The sequence below is a fragment of the Peromyscus leucopus genome, chromosome 1 (assembly GCF_004664715.2).
Source record: "Peromyscus leucopus breed LL Stock chromosome 1, UCI_PerLeu_2.1, whole genome shotgun sequence".
Lineage (NCBI taxonomy): Eukaryota > Metazoa > Chordata > Mammalia > Rodentia > Cricetidae > Peromyscus > Peromyscus leucopus.
Window position 1 is genome coordinate 128,284,645 of NC_051063.1, and position 19,051 is coordinate 128,303,695.

Below are 19,051 nucleotides of genomic sequence, written 5' to 3' on the forward strand. Positions count from 1 at the left end.
ACACAGCTCACACACCAAGGCTTTGAGGTGTTGGGCTTCGAGGGTGGGCAGGCACACTTATTCTTGTCGTGAGACTCATGGTCACACCACAGCCTTCACTGAAGTCCTTGAAGCCACACTTAGGATTGAAATGAAGCTTTGGGTATTTTAGTAATTTTTAATTAAAGCAAAATATGCAGACTGCCTTGTAGAACTGGCTTGATGTACAATCTCTCTTTAATTCACGGTGGTTTAACTCATTCAGTAAAATCTGCTGGAATTTGAATGTTGCTCCATGGTTAGTGAGTGCTATACCATCTGACTCATGATGAGGGACGCAGGCAGCATGCCAAGGCTTCTGAGAACACTGCCATTGAGGTCTGGCTTGTGTCTGGCCCACGCCAGCCCTGAGGACATGCACAGCTCTCACTGCCACTTTGGGTTTGTATTCCTCTTTTTCACGGCAGTGAGTGTCCGTGGGGTCATGCAAATGAAGGGAGAGGGATTTGAGAAGGATTAGCACAGAGAGAAGGACAATTGGCTTTTAGATCAAGGAACAGAAGACTTTGTGGTATGTATTGTCCAAGAGAAGACACCAGTAAAAAGAGCAGCACTGCAGTTAGGAGAGAAGGCAGAATTTGGTAGAGAAAGTTCTAGAAGGAGGACCAAGGAGATGCAGGCCAAGTAAAGTTTAACACGCGAAAGAAGGAAGAAAGGAAGGCCTAACATTAACGCAGCTTGCTGGGGGAGCTGACCGAAGTGGCTGCTGTTTAACCTGGATAATAAAACCACTCTTGAAAGAGTCTGATGAAGAAAGATCATATTCTGAAGTGCGAAGATAAGCGTATGGGAAGGATCTAGTTGCTTCCAGAAGTGTTGAGCAGACACTTCCTAGACAGGAAGCCAAGTGTGTACTGGGCCAGGTCATTGTGTCCCTGCACAGTGGGGATGTGCAAAGTGGAGATGATGCTCGGCAGGTACAGATGCCCCACCCTCCCAACGGTGGGGATGTGCAAAGTGGAGATGCTTGGCAGGTACAGATGCCCCGCCCTCCCAACGGTGGGGATGTACAAAGTGGAGATGCTTGGCAGGTACAGATGCCCCACCCTCCCAACGGTGGGGATGTACAAAGTGGAGATGATGCTCGGCAGGTACAGATGCCCTACCCCCAACACAGGAAGTGAGTGCTGGCTGCACACACACACACACACATACACACACACACTGGGCTGAGGTGCATAGTGTGGGTGTGCATTGGAAAAATGTAGAAAGTCTTTTTTTCCCCCAGAAAGAATAGGGCATATAACATTCCCAGTTTCTTCCTCTTTCTTTTGGTTGGCTAAGATGATAGTAGATCTATGTATAAGGTTAAATGCACGGGGGGAAAAAGCCACCCGGATGGCACGTCCCGGAATGGAACAAAGGTAGATATTTTAGTTTTAGCCTTGGGTGTCTTTTTTCCAATCCTGTCTTCTTCACTTTGATGCACTTCTCCATACCGTGATATCTAAGAAGTCTGTATTGCTCTCTAGCCTGCGACTGCTGCTGAAAGCTGACTACAGTGCTCCGTGCTAGAGAGCTGCTACTGATCCCCAAAATGACTTCCAGGCTCTGAATCCCCCCTCCTCTGAGGTCCTCTGGGCTCTCCCATCGTGTGCACTTGCATTTCCATGCCTCTGCTGGAAACACAATGATGGGGCTTTATCTTTAGGAGATGGGAGGCTCTCCCAGCCACCTCTCATGAAACAAATTAAAGAATGGCCTCTCTAGGAGGCCCAGCAAATGAAGAATGAGCCATTTCAAATAGGACTGAGACATACCTGAGGACAAGCCATAATGCCGAAGGGCTGATCTCAAGGGACCCTTTGGCTACAGAAAGGTTGTCACCTGTGAGTGCATCCTGTGGTCAGCCTTCACAGGCCTGCAGAAGGAAAAGCCTTCTTGTCATTGGTTGGAAACACGCTATGATTCAGTGGTTGAGCATCTCCTGCCACAGCGGAAACCCTGGGTTTATCTCTAGCACTGGCTACAAGAGAGAAACGGGACCACCTTTGCTGAGTGTCTTTTTTTTTTTTAGAACTGTAGACTTGCTGCCATTTGGAAAAGAAACAATAGAGAGTTTCAGTCTAAGCTTCAGGCAGGAAGTTTTCTTAGCAAAGATTTTCTGTTAAATACAGGCCTGTGCAGAGCCCTGGTAAAGCATCTCCTCCCTGCCCTTTGCTTTCTAGCTGCCTGGAAGCCACTGCGTGTTCAGACTTTTTTTTTTTTTTTTTTTTTTAAACTTTAAATAGTGCTGCCTGCCATGCACACCTGTCTCAGCCTTCATCTGACAGTTTGTATCTTGATTTGCACTTTGACATTCAAGTGTCTTTTGTCTTGTGTAAGGCAATGCGGTGGCTGGGCAGGAACAGTTTGGAAAGAACTGCAGGGAGACAGGAAAACGTGTCATGCTGACAGTGGAGCATCCATTCTTCTCCTAAGCCCTTTGGTAGAGACGTGTTGCCTTTCACAAAGCCTTGAGGAACAAGATGAACGAGTCTGGAGGGAATTAGAAGCTCCTGAAGGACTTGGAGAATCCTGAACTGTATTGTGTTGGTGTATTCCCGGAGGGACAGGAAGTCATTACATTTGGCCCCTGGCTGGGGAAGGGTGTGAATCTCTGAAACACCAATGCAGCTTCCTCACTTAGAAGGACAGGAGAAAGCCCCAGCCCCAGGCAGACTCCTGCATTGAAGCATCCCAGAAGAAGCTGCCTGTAGGCTAGAGAAAGCCACTGAGTAAACAGCTGTGCTACCATGGCGGTCACATTACCCAAGGAGCATAACAAATACAAGCAGAGGGGAATTTTGGGGGGGTGGGTTTTTTTTTTTTTTTTTTTTTTTTTTTTTTTTTTTGTGGCCTGGCATAAATGAGCCAGGGATGTCAAGATCCTGTCAGCACGTATGCCTCATGCTTGTTTCAGACCCACGTTTTCTGCAGAAATGTCACTCTGCAGAGTCTGAAAGTTGCATCTGGGCCAGCACTTCCTGAGACTACCTGAAGCTGTGGCCTGCCTGAGCAAACACTTCTGCTGGATGGGGCCCTGCTGGAGTTCTGAAATGCAGCAAGTCCAGACAGTTGTGTGTGATGAAGGACTCCACACAGATTCCAAAGTTTTAGAACAAAAAAAAAGATGCGGAGCGTTTTTTCCTGGTCTGTAAAGACATATTTTACAGGCCTAGAAATCTACCAGTGTGCATTTTTTTGTGTGAGTGAAGGCCTCTAGGACCTCACTCTATAGGCAATTATCCTTGAGTGCATTTTTCTTTGTTGTCATATCATAATCCTATTAGCAGGTGGTGAAGTTGGGCTCTAATAGAGCTGAATGGGAACAAAGTACATCTGTATGAAAGGACACATTGGCATTCATTACATTGTATGCTGATCTAAACCATGAATAGAAGACTATGGCTGATATTGCTCCCCCCCTCCTTTCTTCCTCTCTGTACCTGTCTCCAGCTCTCTCTTCCCCCTAGCTGGGTGCCTTTCTTGGAACACTTTGGTCATACTGGCACTGGCCTGGAGTGATTGGTTACCCTGAAGCTCAGTGACTATTGAATGTCTCCCTGAATACTCTGTCCGGGTCCTCTGTCTTGTTAAAGAGACACAGGCTGTCTTGTCAGCCTCCAGTTCAGCAAGCCTCTCTTTAGGCAGGCCCTGCAGCTCCTCTGGATATGGTGCTCAGCCACTTCACTTCTCAAAGGAACAGCTCATTCAGTCTAGCAGCGCAGCTTCCCCAGAGGCTTCTGCCCCTGCCCCCCACCCCTGGCTGCTGTTCAGGGGCACTCTGTTGGGTCCTTTGTCCACTCGAGGTCCTCTCACACCTTAGGGGACAGTTGTTCCACCAGCATCCCAACCCGTCCACAGCAGCCATGTGTCAAAACATTAACATGCTTGCCACCCAGTCTCCTCGGTGGGATGCCTGAGGAGCAACTGTCTCCAGCCATGACCACATTGTCTTCATTACAGCGACACAGGATGGCTCGACACACATAAATCAATAAATACAGTTCGTTGCTTTGTGTAGAAACCACAGGATCATCTCAGTAGATACAGAAATGGCCTCTGATAAAATCCAACATCCCTTCATGATCAAAGTAATGTAACGGGGGTGTTTAAGGACGAAGGAATCATACTCAACATAATAAATGATATGTATGACAGACCTGTAGTAACTGCCACACTAAGTGGGGAGTAACCGAAAGTACCCCACAAAGATCAGGTACCAGCATGGGGTCTGCTCTCTCCACTCTTATTCAATATACCACTTGATGTCTTAGCTAGAGGTGTGTGATAAACAAAAGACATACATGGATCCAGATAGGAAAAAAAGCTTTCTGCAGGCTCTAATTGCAGATGATTATAGCTATATCTGTGAGAGACCCTAAGGAAAGACTCCATGAGAAAATTCATAGATCTTAACAGTTTTGGGATTGCCTAAGAAATGTTACTACGCCATAATTTTAAACCAAGAGGTAAAGAGAGTTACAATGGAAGTTTTAAAACACTGGAGAAGATGTAGAAGATGGAAAGATCTTATATGCTTGTGCTGTCTCTCTCTATTGCTGTGATGAAACATCGTGAGCAAAGAAACTTGGAGAGGAATAGCTTTATTCAGTTTACACTTCCATACCACTGTTTGTTTGTCACTGAAAGAAGTCAGGACAGCAACTCAAACAAAGCAGGAGCCTGGAGGCAGGAGCTGATACCGAGGCCATGCAGAGGAATAAAGCCGTGGTGATGTCCAAGGCCCCAGCTGCTGCTGAGGTCCATGTCTGTGTCCAAGGTCCTGCTGCAGCTGGGGTCTGTGGGGATGTTCATGGCCCATGTTAACATGGGGATCATTGGGACCACATTGTGCTAAGCCAGCCCAGCCCTTCACTGACCCTGTGATGGCTGGCCCTGCCCCTTGCTGGATACTGCAGCAGGAGAGATGATGGCCCTACCCCTGAGGGGTGAGCATGCCCCTCACACTCGGGAAAGATGGCCCCACCTCTCACCATAGGCATGCACCTCACGGGGGAAGCACACTGTGTATCTCAACAGACCATATACTACAGCTTCCATGACAAGATTCTTGTCTTTTTGTTTGCTTGTTTGCTGTTTTGTTTAGTTTGGGGTTTTTCTTTTAAATTTGGTTTTGATTTGGCGGGAGGCAGTTGCAAGGGCAGAGGGAAGATGTGAGGAGACAGAGATAAGTGGGATGGGAATGTGCGACGTGAAATCCACAAAGAATCAATAAAAGTAAAAAACGGACAAATGAAACCAAACAGTCTGCTCCATGGCAGTTCTGTTTTGCTATTCTGAAGGCCGTGTAACTACAAAGTTATTTTAGAAAAGTGACGTGTGATCTCACCGCCATGCTTCCATTAGTGTGTGTGCAGTTTGCAGACCCAGCCCTTGGAGAGTTCAGGGCATGCACTGCCCTCACGGCTCAGCTGGCACGGCCATTCATGTCTGTGCTGGTTTCGCTATGCAAGCTTTTAGCAGTTTAGCTTTATTGATGTATTTTAAAAGGCAACTCAGGGTTGCATTGGATTTCTTTACTGTCTTCTCTTTTTAATTTTGTGTATTTATGTTCTCATCTTTATTTTCTTTTCCTTCTGCTTGGTTTGAGATTGCTTTTCATTTTTTTCTATTTCTTTAAATAAGAATCTTACCTTAAAGATCTGTGATTTTTGAAATATGAACGTTCAGTTCTATAAACGCCCTCTCAATCTGAGATATTCAGTATTTTCATTTTCACTCAGTTCTGCATATTTAAAGTTTTTCTCTGTAAAGTGTCGTATACACAGGGGCCATTTTGAAGCATGTTTTTGATGTCAAGCTACATGAGCTTTTTAATTAAAAAAAAACTTCTATTGATTTCTATAATTTAATTGTATATGGTCAAAAATTGTGAATGGTAGTGCTTATTTTAAATCTTGAGAGGTTTATTTTATGGGTCAGAATATCATCCATCTTGGTAAATCCTGTGTGGATGTCTGCTGTTTCTGGGTAGAATGTGCTATGGTACCGGTAAGGTTCAGCTGTCCGACGACACTGTGTGCCGCGGTCTTGTTTGTTTTCTGTCCAAATGTACAGTGTAAAGGAAGAGTGACATGTTCAGGTACAATGAGGGTTTGACATGCTGTAATCCATGGCACATTTGCCATTCTTACCTGTTGGTGTTGCTAGTATTTGTGTGATGCAGTTCCGGGTCTTCTGTTTGGAAAATGCTTATTTAGAACTGCTCTTGGTAGACCGGGTGCTCCATCAAGGTGCACCACGTTCCTCCTTGCCTTGTGAAGTGTAACTGAAGCAGAAACTGCGGGCTGCTGTGCTGCTGTGTGGGTACTGACCTGAAGTATTCGCTTGTCTTTGGAGTGAGTTGAACTGATATTGAACTTTTAGGCACAATGTCTGTACATTCATCGCTAAATTTTCTTTGCTCTAATTGCAGTTTATGTGATATGAATATAGCTGCTCTTTTTCTTCTCGTTAGTGTTTGCATGGTTTCTCTTCTATACCCTCTTATTTTCAGTCTACCCACGCCATTACAGTAGAAGAGAATTTCACATAGATAGAATGTAGGCCTTTTAAAATGCCACTCTGTAACTCATGCTTTTAATAGGCGTATTTAGGCTTTTCACACTTAATGCAGTTAGTGATTGGTAGTGCTCCAATGTGCTATTTTGATTTTGCTTTCTGTTGGTTTTCTCCTTTTAGTTCCTTTATTTTTTTTCTTTTTTTTTTTTTTGTTTTTCGAGACAGGGTTTCTCTGTGTAGCTTTGTGCCTTTCCTGGAACTCGCTTTGGAGACCAGGCTGGCCTCGCACTCACAGAGATCCGCCTGGCTCTGCCTCCCGAGTGCTGGGATTAAAGGCGTGCGCCACCACCGCCCGACTTCCTTTATTTCTTTTACCATCATTTCTTAGAGTTCTTCAGAGCTTCTTTGTGCATCCTCTGTATACACTGCTGGCAGCTGACCCTCACGTAACACTTGCTCCTGCTGTTTCTCCATCCTCGGCATGTGCAAACCTAACTTCTCCTAAGTCTCTTTGTGCTCACATCTATGTCACAGTTGTTCTAAATGTCCTTTGTGTGTTCTTGGAGAATCACATCAAAGTCATGATATTTTAATTTCAATTTTGTTTTGTTTTAGTATTGAAGATTGAATCTAGGGCCTTGTGCATATCAGACAAGTGTTCTATCACTGATTATATAATTATATATATATATATATATATATATATAATTTATATATATCCCTGAACTAATTTTGTTCAATTTTTAATGGACACATAAAATTGAACATATTTATGTGTTCATGGGTATATGCATTGTGTAATGATGAAATGGAGGTAATTAGTATAATCCACCACCTGAAACATATATGGGTTCTTTGTGGTTAAACATTTAAACTCCTTTCTAGCTACTTACATCTTTTTTCTCAATCTGAAAGCTGAAGCATTTAACTGTTTCTTCTTCTTTTCCCTCCTGCCCCCGAGTTCTTCTCGCACGGTCCTAATGATGGAACATCTTGCAGGAGATTTTGTCATCTGCTTCCCTTTTGGTTTTCCTTCATCTGTGAATGGGAGTTGGGATGGACACAGGAACCTGCTCTGCTTCTGCTGACCCGCTGCTTTCTGATGAGAAAATCACATTTTGCCTACAGCTACACTGTCATGCCTCTCTCGCAGCTCTGAGAATTCTAATCCCGTTCAGGAGTTCGATTTGTTGCCATGTGTTTTAGCAGAGGATCTCAGTGCCTGGAAGAGGTCCCAGCACCTTGGTCTTCAGAGCCGTGGCTCTCAACCTTCCTAATGTGTGACACTTTACTACAGTTCCTCATGTTTGTGGTGAACCCCAACCATAAAATTATTTTCATTGCTACTTCATAACTATCATTTAATGTAAATATCTGTGTTTTCTGATGGCTTTAGGTGGCCCCTGTGAAGGGGTCATTTGCCCTCCGAGTGGGTCTTGACCCTCAGGTTGAGAACCGCTGCTTTAGAGTGCCATTTTTTTTCCGGTGTGTGTGTATGTGTGTGTGTGTGTGTGTGTGTGTGTGTGTGTGTGTGTGTGTGTGCATATTTCAGCTGTTATTTCTTTGAATACTTTTTTTGTCTCTTCCCTCACTCTTCTTCTGCTGACACAAGTTAGAGCTTTGTCATGAGGGGCCCCAAGGATTTGTACTTCAGTTTTTCAGTCTGCTTTTTCTCTGGTGAGTGACTTGCTATTCTTTTGTCTGGATGTCTTCTTGTTTGTGGATCTTTCCCCCATACGTTCTCTCATATTACTGTGCCTATCGGTTGGCTCTGACTAAGTATTTCCATTTTAAGTTCCAAACTCACCAGGTCCCTCTTTTAATGTGCTGCTGCTCCTTTGAAGTTGCTTTCTCCCTGTCTGTTTCAAGCGTGTTTGTAATTGCTTGCTGAGTGCTTGTGGAAGAGGAGACCTACTTCTTGCAGTTCCCCTCTCAAGCCAGCTGCGTAGTCTCAGGCCTCTTTGCATCTAAGCAGGGGTAAAAGTCCAGACTCCCAATGCCTCTCCACAGACTCCACAGGAAGAGGGTTCTGTATAGCCCAGAGACGTTGAAGACCTGGCTCTCTCTGTGGCCTGTGCCAAAGAGGCAGACTGAAGATTGTATTAATAAAACTTCTCTGGAGTATTTGCCTCTATCTCAGCAGTTACCACTGCCTACCTCTGCTTCCCCTTTTCTGTTCCTTTGGCTAGAGCAGGCTTTCCTTGGGGCCACTTTTCATTTGGGAATCTACTGTCTATTGAGTTTCCCATGTGCCAGCTTCCCAGAGGGATACATGGAAGATGGGGGAAGGCAGCCCACTGCCATGTCATGGATTTTTTTTTTTTGTTGTTTGTTTTTTGAGACAGGGTTTCTCTGTGTACTTTTGGTGCCTGTTTTGGGTCTCACTCTGTAGACCAGGCTAGCCTCAAACTCACAGAGATCCACCTGGCTCTGCCTCCCAAGTGCTGTGATTAAAGGCATGCACCACACCGCCTGGCATTTTTTGTTTGTTTGTTTTGTTTTTTGATTTTTTGGTTTTTTTTTTCAGGATTCTCAGCTGCCCTGCTATTCTACTTCTTTTTGGAGCCTCCTTTGTTTTATATAATTCCCAAGAGTTTTGACTGTGCTTGGAATGGAGGAGGGAATAGGAAAAAATATATCTTCTTCATCTTGCTTCAGAACCAGAAATCTGTTCTATAGTTTTTGAGAATAACATAATTACATTCTGTTTTCCATCAGACCCCTGTGTGTTGTGTAGTTAAGTTTTCTCTTGTCAAAAACATTTCACATTCCTGTCTATACTGGTTAGTTTTTATTATCAACTTGACATGAACTAAAGATACCTGGCAAAGGAGAACTTTAATTGAAGAATTGTCTCCATTGGATTGGCCTTTGGGCATGTCTAGGGGACAGGGGAGAGCATTTTCTTAATTGATAATTGACGTAAGAGGACCTGGCTCAATGTGGGTGTATTTTTTCCTAAACCAATAGTCCTAAGCAGTATTTTAAAAGACAGTTGAGCAAGCCAAGGGCAAACATATCAACAAGCAGCTTTGTTCCATGGTTTCTGCTTCAACTTCTTGCCTGGAGTTGCTCCATGATGGATTATAACTTGTGTGATCAAATAAACCCTTTCCTCCTCAAGTTACTTAGGACATGGTGAGTTTCACAGCATAGAGTAGAGAAGTACAGAAAGAGAACAGGAACAGAAATTGAGTGGGGCATTGTGCTGACAGACCAGACTGCTGTTTGGGGAAGATTGGGAAAACATTAGAACATTGGGCCGCAAAATCCACTGAGCACTCAGAACTCTGTGAGCTGTTCTGTAGGAGCTTAGACGATAAGAACATGGAGCACAATGCAGACAATGGAGGCCTGGTTGGTGAAATTTTGCAGAGAATCAGTCTCTATCAGGGCTGTTGGTGTGGCATGTATTAAGAACCTGTGGAAGGAGCTAGAGAGATGGCTCAGCTCTTGTTGATGGTTAGGAGCACTTGTTGCTCTTCGGTTCACAGGACCCACATGACAGCTAACAACCAACCATATCTGTAACTAATTCCAGAAGCTTCTATGCTCTTGTCTGGCCTCCATGAACACTACATGTATGTGCTGCACAGACAGACATACATGCAGGCAAAACACCCATACACATAAAAAAAATCAAAGTAAATAAATAATTAAAATTGAATTTGGAAGTAAAATGTTCTTCTTTACTGGGACAAAGGATGAGATCAGCTGGACCTGAGAAATCAGCTGTGGTTCATAAGGGATTGGTGTCACTGAGGTGAAATCTTCTAGGCAGCGTTGCCTCTGGGTCAACTGTGGTCCAAAAGGACCAAGGCAACAGGTTAAACTGGCAACAGAGCTTAGCAAATAATATATAAAAGCTGCCAAACTGTACTGGTTTTGAAGCCATGAAGGGGTCATGGAGGAAAGCTGAGGCTTGGCACCATATAGCATGGATGAACTCCCTAAAATGAGGCTAGCGGAGACCACTGGTGAAGGTCCAGATCACTTACAGTGGAGTCCCTGGGATATTGGAAATGCCAGGACATGGAATAACTACCAAGGACAGTAGCTTCTGTGGATTACAGGTAGGCCCTGAACCTATGAGGCAAATTGTGTGTGGCTATGAATGGCAGAGCTGGAGAGGAGCTGCTCAAGCCCTTCGGAGCCCTGAAGATCATGAGTGGGTTCCAGATGTGAGACACTGAGCTGCAGAGTTTGGATTAACACTACTGAGTTTGGGTTTTATTTAAATGTAGTTATTTTTATACCCAGGTTCTTCCCTTTTGGAGTAAGAATGCCTGTAACTTCTTTTTCATTTTTACAGGAATCCACAGTTAAGACACTTGGATTTTTAAAGAGATCTTGAACTTTAAAACACTGACAGTTTTATAGATTCTGGAACTTTTAAGGGCTGGACTGTATTTTATATTGTGATGTTAATGTTAGCCTGAGATCTTAGAGGCAAACAAGAAAGGAAAGGTTATGGTTCAACAGTGATGTGTTTGTGTGTCAAGCTGACAAGATTCCACTAGTCAATCTGTCACAGACTGGAGACACCTGGGGAAAAGGAACCTCAATTAAGGAATTACCGTTGTCAGACTGTCTTGTGAACATGTCTATGGGGCATTTTCTTGATTTCTAATTGATATAGGAGGACTCAGACCTCTGTAGGAGGAACATCCTTGGGCAAGTAGCCTGAGCTGAATAAAGAAGGTAGCTGAGAAAGTTACAGGAACAAGCAAGTAAACGGAGGCCCTCCATTTGTGTTTCTGTGTAAAACTCCCGCGTTGGCTTCCCTGGATGATGACCTATAACTTGTAGGATGAAATAATTTCTCTCCCCCCTAAGTTGTCTTTGGTGGTGGTGTTTAGCACAGCAACTGAGCTAAGATGAAAACAGCATGCAGGCTTTCTCTGGCTTTGTGCACTCCAGCCTCTCACACCGGGTGGGTGTGGGTCACATGTCTGCATGGAGCAGGAGGAGCAGTGGCTAGCATTAGTTGAGGGCTTCCCATGTGATCATACCCTGTTCTAAAGGGTTTATAGATGTGAACTCATGAAATCCTCATAATAGCCTTCATAATTAGTTGCATACCTACCCACACATTCTACATATACCTCATTGAATGCAGATGAAAGCTGCGTTGTCTGTTACCTTCTCTAGACAAGAGATGGCCTTAGCTCCCAACTCTACCTTTCAGCCTCCCCTTGCTTTAAGTGAGAGAGACTTCATGAGCTGATAGAAATATGACTTTCTTTGGAAGTCTATAGAATGACAGCTGCAACTTGACACAGCTGAAGGAAACATCAGGGATTATTTTTTGGAGAGAAAAGAGTGATAAGAATTGAACCCAGATCCACATGCTAGACAAGTGCTATACCAAAGATTCAAATACTGGCACTGTGTAAAATATGTGGGGAGTAGACGACATCTTGAGTGTATGTGGATTATTGAAATGAATACAGCCCAGTACCCCAGACTCATGGGCATGACAAAGTCTTCTCTGGATCAGGTCCAGGGAAATGGCAACACCTTCTCCTAATCATATGTAGGTGTTGACAGAGTGTTCAGAAAATGTAGATTACAGCTTCCTCCTCTGGGATGTTTACAGCCTGAGACTGTTCCCCTATAGAGACCTCCTCCTGAGATTAGGTAAACCCATCTCCTTGGTGGGCTGTAATCCTACATCCTCATTCAGCTGTATACCAAAACTTGCCTCATTGATTTAGATGTACAAGATGAACACACTGGGTTTCCAGAGAACTGCTGTTGTGTCTCCATCAGAGCACACGGCCCACCCAATCTGTAAGTGTGTCAATCCTTTCTTCATTCCCCATTGCCTCAGTTAGACCAATCCCTTAGCTGTGCAGATCATAGCAAGCAGCACCCAAACAGGAACTCACTTGACCACCAGGAACTCCCATTAGTCAGATGAGGGACCATTCCCTTGAAAAGCATGAAGAGAAAGGTAAAGAGAGGAGTGTAAGTGCAACTCTATGTAATGGGTGTAAAACATGGGCCACAGACTCTAGAGATACACAGCATACATTAAAACTTGGAGGATTCGAAGGAACTGCAGAGATAGGGTAAAGATATTACAGCTCCATCAATTCTTAGACTACGTTCAGAGACTTCTACCAAGATTAGCTGGACCCACTTCTTTGTTCCCTTATCTGCAATAAACCTGTAGCCACATTCAGCTGCATACATTAAACCTACCTCCTATGTTCATATGTATAAAATCAGCACCCTGAGTTTCTGGACCCCTGATAGTGGAGCAGAGTCTGTGGCTCATCATTCACAGCTTTTATGTATGTGTGTCTGTATATCTGTCCTTTGTTCATTCTCTCACTACTGGAGTCAGGTTTCTGGGAAGTAGCCACATGAGTTATGGCAAAAATATTTACAACCTGAACGAAAGATCAATTTTTCCTCACATACAGGTTCTGGGACCATATTCTTCTGCAATAACATTTAAAGAGTCTGTATCTTTTAGTTCTCTCCAGGCACCAGAGGCCATAACTGTCTCTGTTTTTCAGGTTGGGCTTCCCGATGATGCTCGTGTCCTGCACCATAGGGATGTGCTATCTCCTGATCGCTCATGTTGTGGTGGGATGGAATTAATAGCTAGCCACCATTTGAAGATCAAGGGAAACCTGGTCATCACCGGGATCAGCCAGAGGACTTCTCCTCAGCACCTCTGGAGAAGAAAGGAGCTCACCCTGTTCTCACCATGGAACAGAGCTTTTTCCATCACAGGATTGTTCAGGTGGATGATGGGAAACCACGGCGCCTTCTCCCTGCAGACAAAACACGAGAAATACAAGTTAACTTACCGAGATTCCCTACAGAAAACATGCGTATTTCAAAAATGCTTCTTGCAGTTCTGTATGAGAGATGGCACAAACCTGCCCAAGAAGCTGTGCCTTTTAATTGTCAGTTCCCCTAAGAATAAGCAGTTTTTCTTACTGTAATCCCCCCATTTTAAAATAGTTACCATTTAGTTTGTATACCCCTTGAGTAGTTCTCTTTCTGGGAAGAAACACGCCGCTGTCAAGAAAACGTTTTGTGTATTTAAAAAATAAAGAATCCCCTGACGGAAGCCTTGGTAATTTATTTGCCATAGTAGTTTAGATGACATCAAACTGCATTTCATCCATTTTTATTTCTTCTCTGGAGCTTTCAAATTAGTGTTTAAATGTCTAGAGATTTGGTTTGCAGAAGACTAGACATGTCTTTGAAATAGCATTTTTATATTAACAGCCTATAATAATCACTTTCCATTTTGAAAATGACACATGCTATTTCCATCAGTTACACTGAAGCTTGATCAGTATGCTCGCCTCTGTTCTCTGCTCATCAACATTTTTAGGTGTGTTTCTTTTGTGCACCACCCCATGTCAGACAGAAATAATGATAGCAAGGAGCCAGGGGGAGCCTTTAGTGCCCTGGCTGGGCCCCAGAGACAGTTCTCAGCTGTCTCTGCCTAACCATGAGACATGAAGGTGTCCACCAAGGACTCTACACAGCAGGGCATCTAATTTAAAAAGGCTTAACGAGATTAGAGCACTAAGAAATGTGATGCAGGAGACCTTTCTACTTCTGTTTTTTGTTGCTGACACTCTCGGGGTGGATGTGGCTTTCCTAGAAATCAGAGCATTTATTCAGGAAGTGGCAACCTACCTCCTTCCTGAAACACTGCCACTGCTTGTGGGAACTTCTTTCTTCTTTGCATGTGATTCCTCTGGAGTCAGGCATTGTCTTTGGATGTCTTAGATGCAGTGGTAGGTAGCACGCACCTCATTTTTATTTTAAAATCTGCTCTCAACATTCCATGTTTGCCTGTTTACACCTGATCTCGGGTCCTCCTGGTTGGTCCATCTCTGTTTCCCATGAAGCTCTCCTGCCCTTTCACTGAAGGCACTGTCTTTGTCCACCTCATGAGTCTGCATGCCAGGAGGTGGCCCTGGTGGCCTTGCTCTCCCTGCTGCTTCCCGCTCACCCCTGCTGCCTGCACCACTCCTGCATCCCTGCTTCCTCCCCGCTCACTCCTGCATCACTCCTGCATCCCTGCCTCCTCCCCGCTCACTCCTGTCATCACTCCTGCATCCACTGCCTCCTCCCCGCTCACTCCTGCATCACTCCTGATCACTGCCTCCTCCCTGCTCACTCCTGCATCACTCCTGATCACTGCCTCCTCCCGCTCACTCCTGCATCACTCCTGATCACTGCTTCCTCCCTGCTCACTCCTGCATCACTCCTGATCACTGCCTCCTTCCTGCTCACTCCTGCATCACTCCTGATCACTGCCTCCTCTCCGTCAACGCTCAAATCATACTCTCATCAACAGTTTTTCCTTCACGTTCTTCTTCATCCTATCCTCAGACCTCCTCAGGCTTCCCCAACGTTCAACTTTTGATTTCTCTGCCTCCCACAACCTTCTGTGGACTTCACTTCTGACTTCCAACCCTAACTCGTCCATTGGGAGCTGCACGATATTTCTTCATCTCAAGCATCTCTCCGATGTCTCTTGTTCTTCCAGCCACTTAGTTCAGGTTATCTTCTGCTGTGGTTTTCTTAGGATGTGAGTTTTTTCTCTCTCAGGATTCACGTGTTAGAAGCTCCCCCCGCCCAATTGTGGTGATTGTAGCAGATGCAGCAGATTGTAGCAGAACCTTTAAGAACCAGAGCCTGGTGATGGGGGAAATGCTTTCAGAAGGGCTTCACAGAGGTCTCGTGGGTTGCCTTTTAGTTCCTTCAGAACTGGGTTGTTATAAAAGAGCAAGGCTGTCCCCTCCCTGCTGTTGAGCTTCCTGTATCACATGTGATATTTCTTTTTGCATCGCTCCTGACATGACACTACTCACTTTGCCAAGCTAGTCAGAGGAGACACATTGGGGTCTGTAAGGTAGGGAAAGGGTTGTCGTCGACAGCACCTGAAGTCACAGGAAGCTGCATGGTGAGACTGGATAGTTCTCAGCAGGACCAAGACTTTCCTGCCCTCAGACACCTTGGAGTTGCACTATGCTCACAGAGAACAGAGAACTTGAGCCCATTACTGCATCCCTTACTACTGCATCAGTACCTCCCAAAGCACATCTATGCTCAGGATTTGAGTGGATGATGGTATCCTTTCCAAACAGTGCCTGTATTAATATCTGGATAAGCAAAGGTCTGGGTTCTCTGTGAAGGGTTTGCACACAATCAGAGTTTTTAAAGCTTTCTTCAAGTGTCAAGAATTAACCAACAATTCCCACTCTTTATGTTAGATTCTTCTTCTGAATGCTCAGATCAGCACACTAAATCTTTAATTCTACTTGTATGGAGTCATGTATGCATTTAGGCCATTCAAAGCCTATATTTCCTCCTCTATGGCCTTGCATTATTTGATTTCAATACCTGTCTCCCCCTGCTCCAAGCAGAGTGGTAGGGTCATGTAGTGTTTTGGTATTCATAATAATAATTTATGTGTAAAGCAGACTTAATTTAGGGTGTATTGGTGTTATACAAGAGACCTGGAGAAAACAAGAGGGGCTGGGGACAAGTCTTCAGCAAATGCGTATGTATCGTTAAGCAACAAGTCCAGCTGTAGTCAGCAGATGGCTAGGGAGGAAGTGTCAGCTGAAGGGGACTCAGCTCACCTCCAAAGTTCATGTTCCTCTGCTTCAGTGCCATTCTGTACCTCTTAGTTCTTTTATCTCTAGTGTCATCCTGCTCTGCCTCCAATCTTATTTCTCTGAGAACAATGAGGAAACCCTCAGAGAAAAACATCTCCTTGCTAACTTTGTACATCTGCCTACACCAGGGCTTAAGTGCTCTGTCTTCCCTGAGAAATGGGAGCACCACTCTGGCCTTGTTCAAGGCTGTACTCCATGTGCACTCAGATATGCTAACGTGCTCTCAGGTGCTCCTGATGTGTAAGTGGGGTGGTAAGTATTTCACACACCAGGCAGTCTTAGGACAGGGTCCCCAGTGGGTGTTTTCATGGCCAATCTCTAAGCTGGAGAAAGGACTTCTGAGCTAGGTGAGGAAGAAGAACACTCACAGTCAGTAGGGATTTCAGCTGATTTCCCTGCTGTCTCTTCCAGCTTACCTGCTGTTGTAGGTAAACTCATGGGTAACCCGAGGGTGGAGGGAACCAATTTGGGCTGTCTTTTCTGGCTCAGCTGGGCCAGGAAGCACCCAGCCTGTGGTGTTTCCTTCTGTCGGTAGAAAGTGTGGAGATTCCTACCACTCTTTCAGTCTGGGTCTCATCTATTCTGGGCTCTCTTCCTCCATCTACTTTTCATAGTTTTCCACAGAGTGTGGAGGAAGGGGGAGAGAGTAGACTACTACATCTAATTAGATATTATAAAAAAAAATTCACGCCGGGCGTGGTGGCGCATGCCTTTAATCCCAGCACTCGGGAAGCAGAGCCAGGCGGATCTCTGTGAGTTCGAGGCAGCCTGGCTACAAGTGACTCAGAAAGTGCAAAGCTACACAGAGAGACCCTGTCTCGAAAAAAAACCAAAAAAAAAAAAAAAAAAAATTCACATGGCCAAATGGAATCCTCTTAAAAGATAATTTAAGAAAACCAGCCAAACTACATTTAAAACAATCATAGTTTTACTTCTTTAATTTCAAATGGAAAAGACAATTTTAGGTAAAGAGACAAGATCTAAAAACAGGTTATAAGTAATTTCCTTATTAATTCCTGTTGGAATTTCTGTTAGAAAAATAGACCTCCAGGTATTCCCCATTATTGAGGCAGAGCTTTCTGCTTCCTCTCACTTGCTGAAGGCTTTTTTGTTCATTGGATGGCCATTGCCATTCTGATATTGAATCTCCAGTAAATCTTGGTCATGGAACTATGAGCAGAACATGCCAAGACTGGTTGTTATAAATCAGTGTCACTGTTCAGCAGCTTCCTACCTTTCCACAGAGTACTCAGGCCTGAGATAAAGAAATCCACTGAATAAGAGTTGGAAGACAGAATCTCAGGCATTGAAGACATGATAGAAGAAATGAATACATTGGTCAAAGAAAATGTTAAATGTAAAAATACTCCTGACACAACATATCTAGGAAATCTGGGACATTATGAAAAGACCAAATCTAAAAGTAATAGAAATGGAGGAAGGAGAAAATACACAGGTCAAAAGTTTGGAAAATATTTTCAACAAATCATAAAAGAAAATATCCTCGTTTGAAAGAAAGAGGGGGCAATCAAGGACTAAGCATACAGAACACCAAATATGTAGAACTATAAAAAGAAATCCCCCATTACACATAATAATCAAATCACTAAACATACAGATCAAAGAATATTAAAAGTTGGAAAAGAAAAAGACCAAGTAATATAAAGGCAGACCCATTGGAATTACACCTAACTTATCAGTGGAGACTCTAGTAGCCAGGATGGTCAAGACAGATGTTCTACAAGCCACAGATGCCAGCCTGGGTTGTTACACCCAGCAAAATCTTCAACCACAGTAGATGGAAAAAGAAAACATTACATGATACAGTCAAGTTTAAGCAATATCAGTCTACAAATCCAGCTCTACAGAAGGAGTGAGAAGGAAAACCTCAGCCTGAGGAGGTTAGTCACATCCAAGAAAACAAAAAGAATAAGTAATTGCCTACCAGTAAAGTAAAAGGAAAGGGGACCCACACCATTACAGCAAAATAAGAGGAACTGATTAACACTGTTCATTGATAACTCTCAGTTAATAGCCACAATTCCCAATAAAAGGACACAAACTAACAGACTGGATTAAAAAACAGAATCCATCTTTCTGTTGTATCCATGAAACATACCTTACCATGAAGGATAAACCTCACCACAAGATAAAAGGATGGAAAAAGATACTCCAAACAAATGGACCCAAGAAGCAAGCAGTTGTAGCCATTTTAATATCTGACAAACCAGACCTCAAACCAAAACTAATCAGACAAGATAAGGAAGGACACTACATACTCATCCAGGGAAAAATCCATTAAGAGGATAATGCAATTATAAACATTTATGCACCAAACATAAGGATACCCAAGTTTATAAAAGAAACACTACTACAGCTAAAATCACATGTTGAATCCCACACAGTGGTAATTGGTGACTTCAGTACTCCACTTTCATGGATAGATAGGTCATCCAAACAAAAACTAAGCAGAAACGCTGACATTACATAATGTCACAAATCAACTGGACTTAACATTTACTGAACATTCTACCGAAAGACTAATGAATATTCTTTGTTCTCAGAAGCTCAAGGAACTTTTTCCAAAATTAACCACATATTAGTACACAAACTATGTCTCAACAGACATAAGAAAATCAAAATAATACTGCATCATATTTCACCACCATAGGTTGAAACTGGATCTCAACAACAACAGAAGCAGAGGAAAGTATACAGACTAATGGAAACTGAGTAACTCACTGCTGAATGAAAAAATGGGTCAAGGAGAAATGAAGAAGGAATATGAAAGCTTTTTAGAATTGAGTGAAACTGAAAAAACAACATACCAGCATATGGGG

At 43.7% G+C, this 19,051-nt stretch overlaps 1 protein-coding gene across 1 annotated transcript in view; it reads left to right on the forward strand.

The window, feature by feature from the left end:
- The window catches only part of Oca2 (OCA2 melanosomal transmembrane protein), a 279,134-nt gene extending 265,498 nt beyond the window's left edge, over positions 1-13,636 (forward strand). Inside the window, exon 24 of the mRNA XM_028894677.2 lies at positions 13,074-13,636. Within this exon, the coding sequence (XP_028750510.1) occupies positions 13,074-13,158 (85 nt within the window). The 3' untranslated portion in view covers positions 13,159-13,636. The remainder of the gene's footprint in view (positions 1-13,073) is intronic.
- The last annotated feature ends 5,415 nt before the right edge of the window (positions 13,637-19,051 follow it).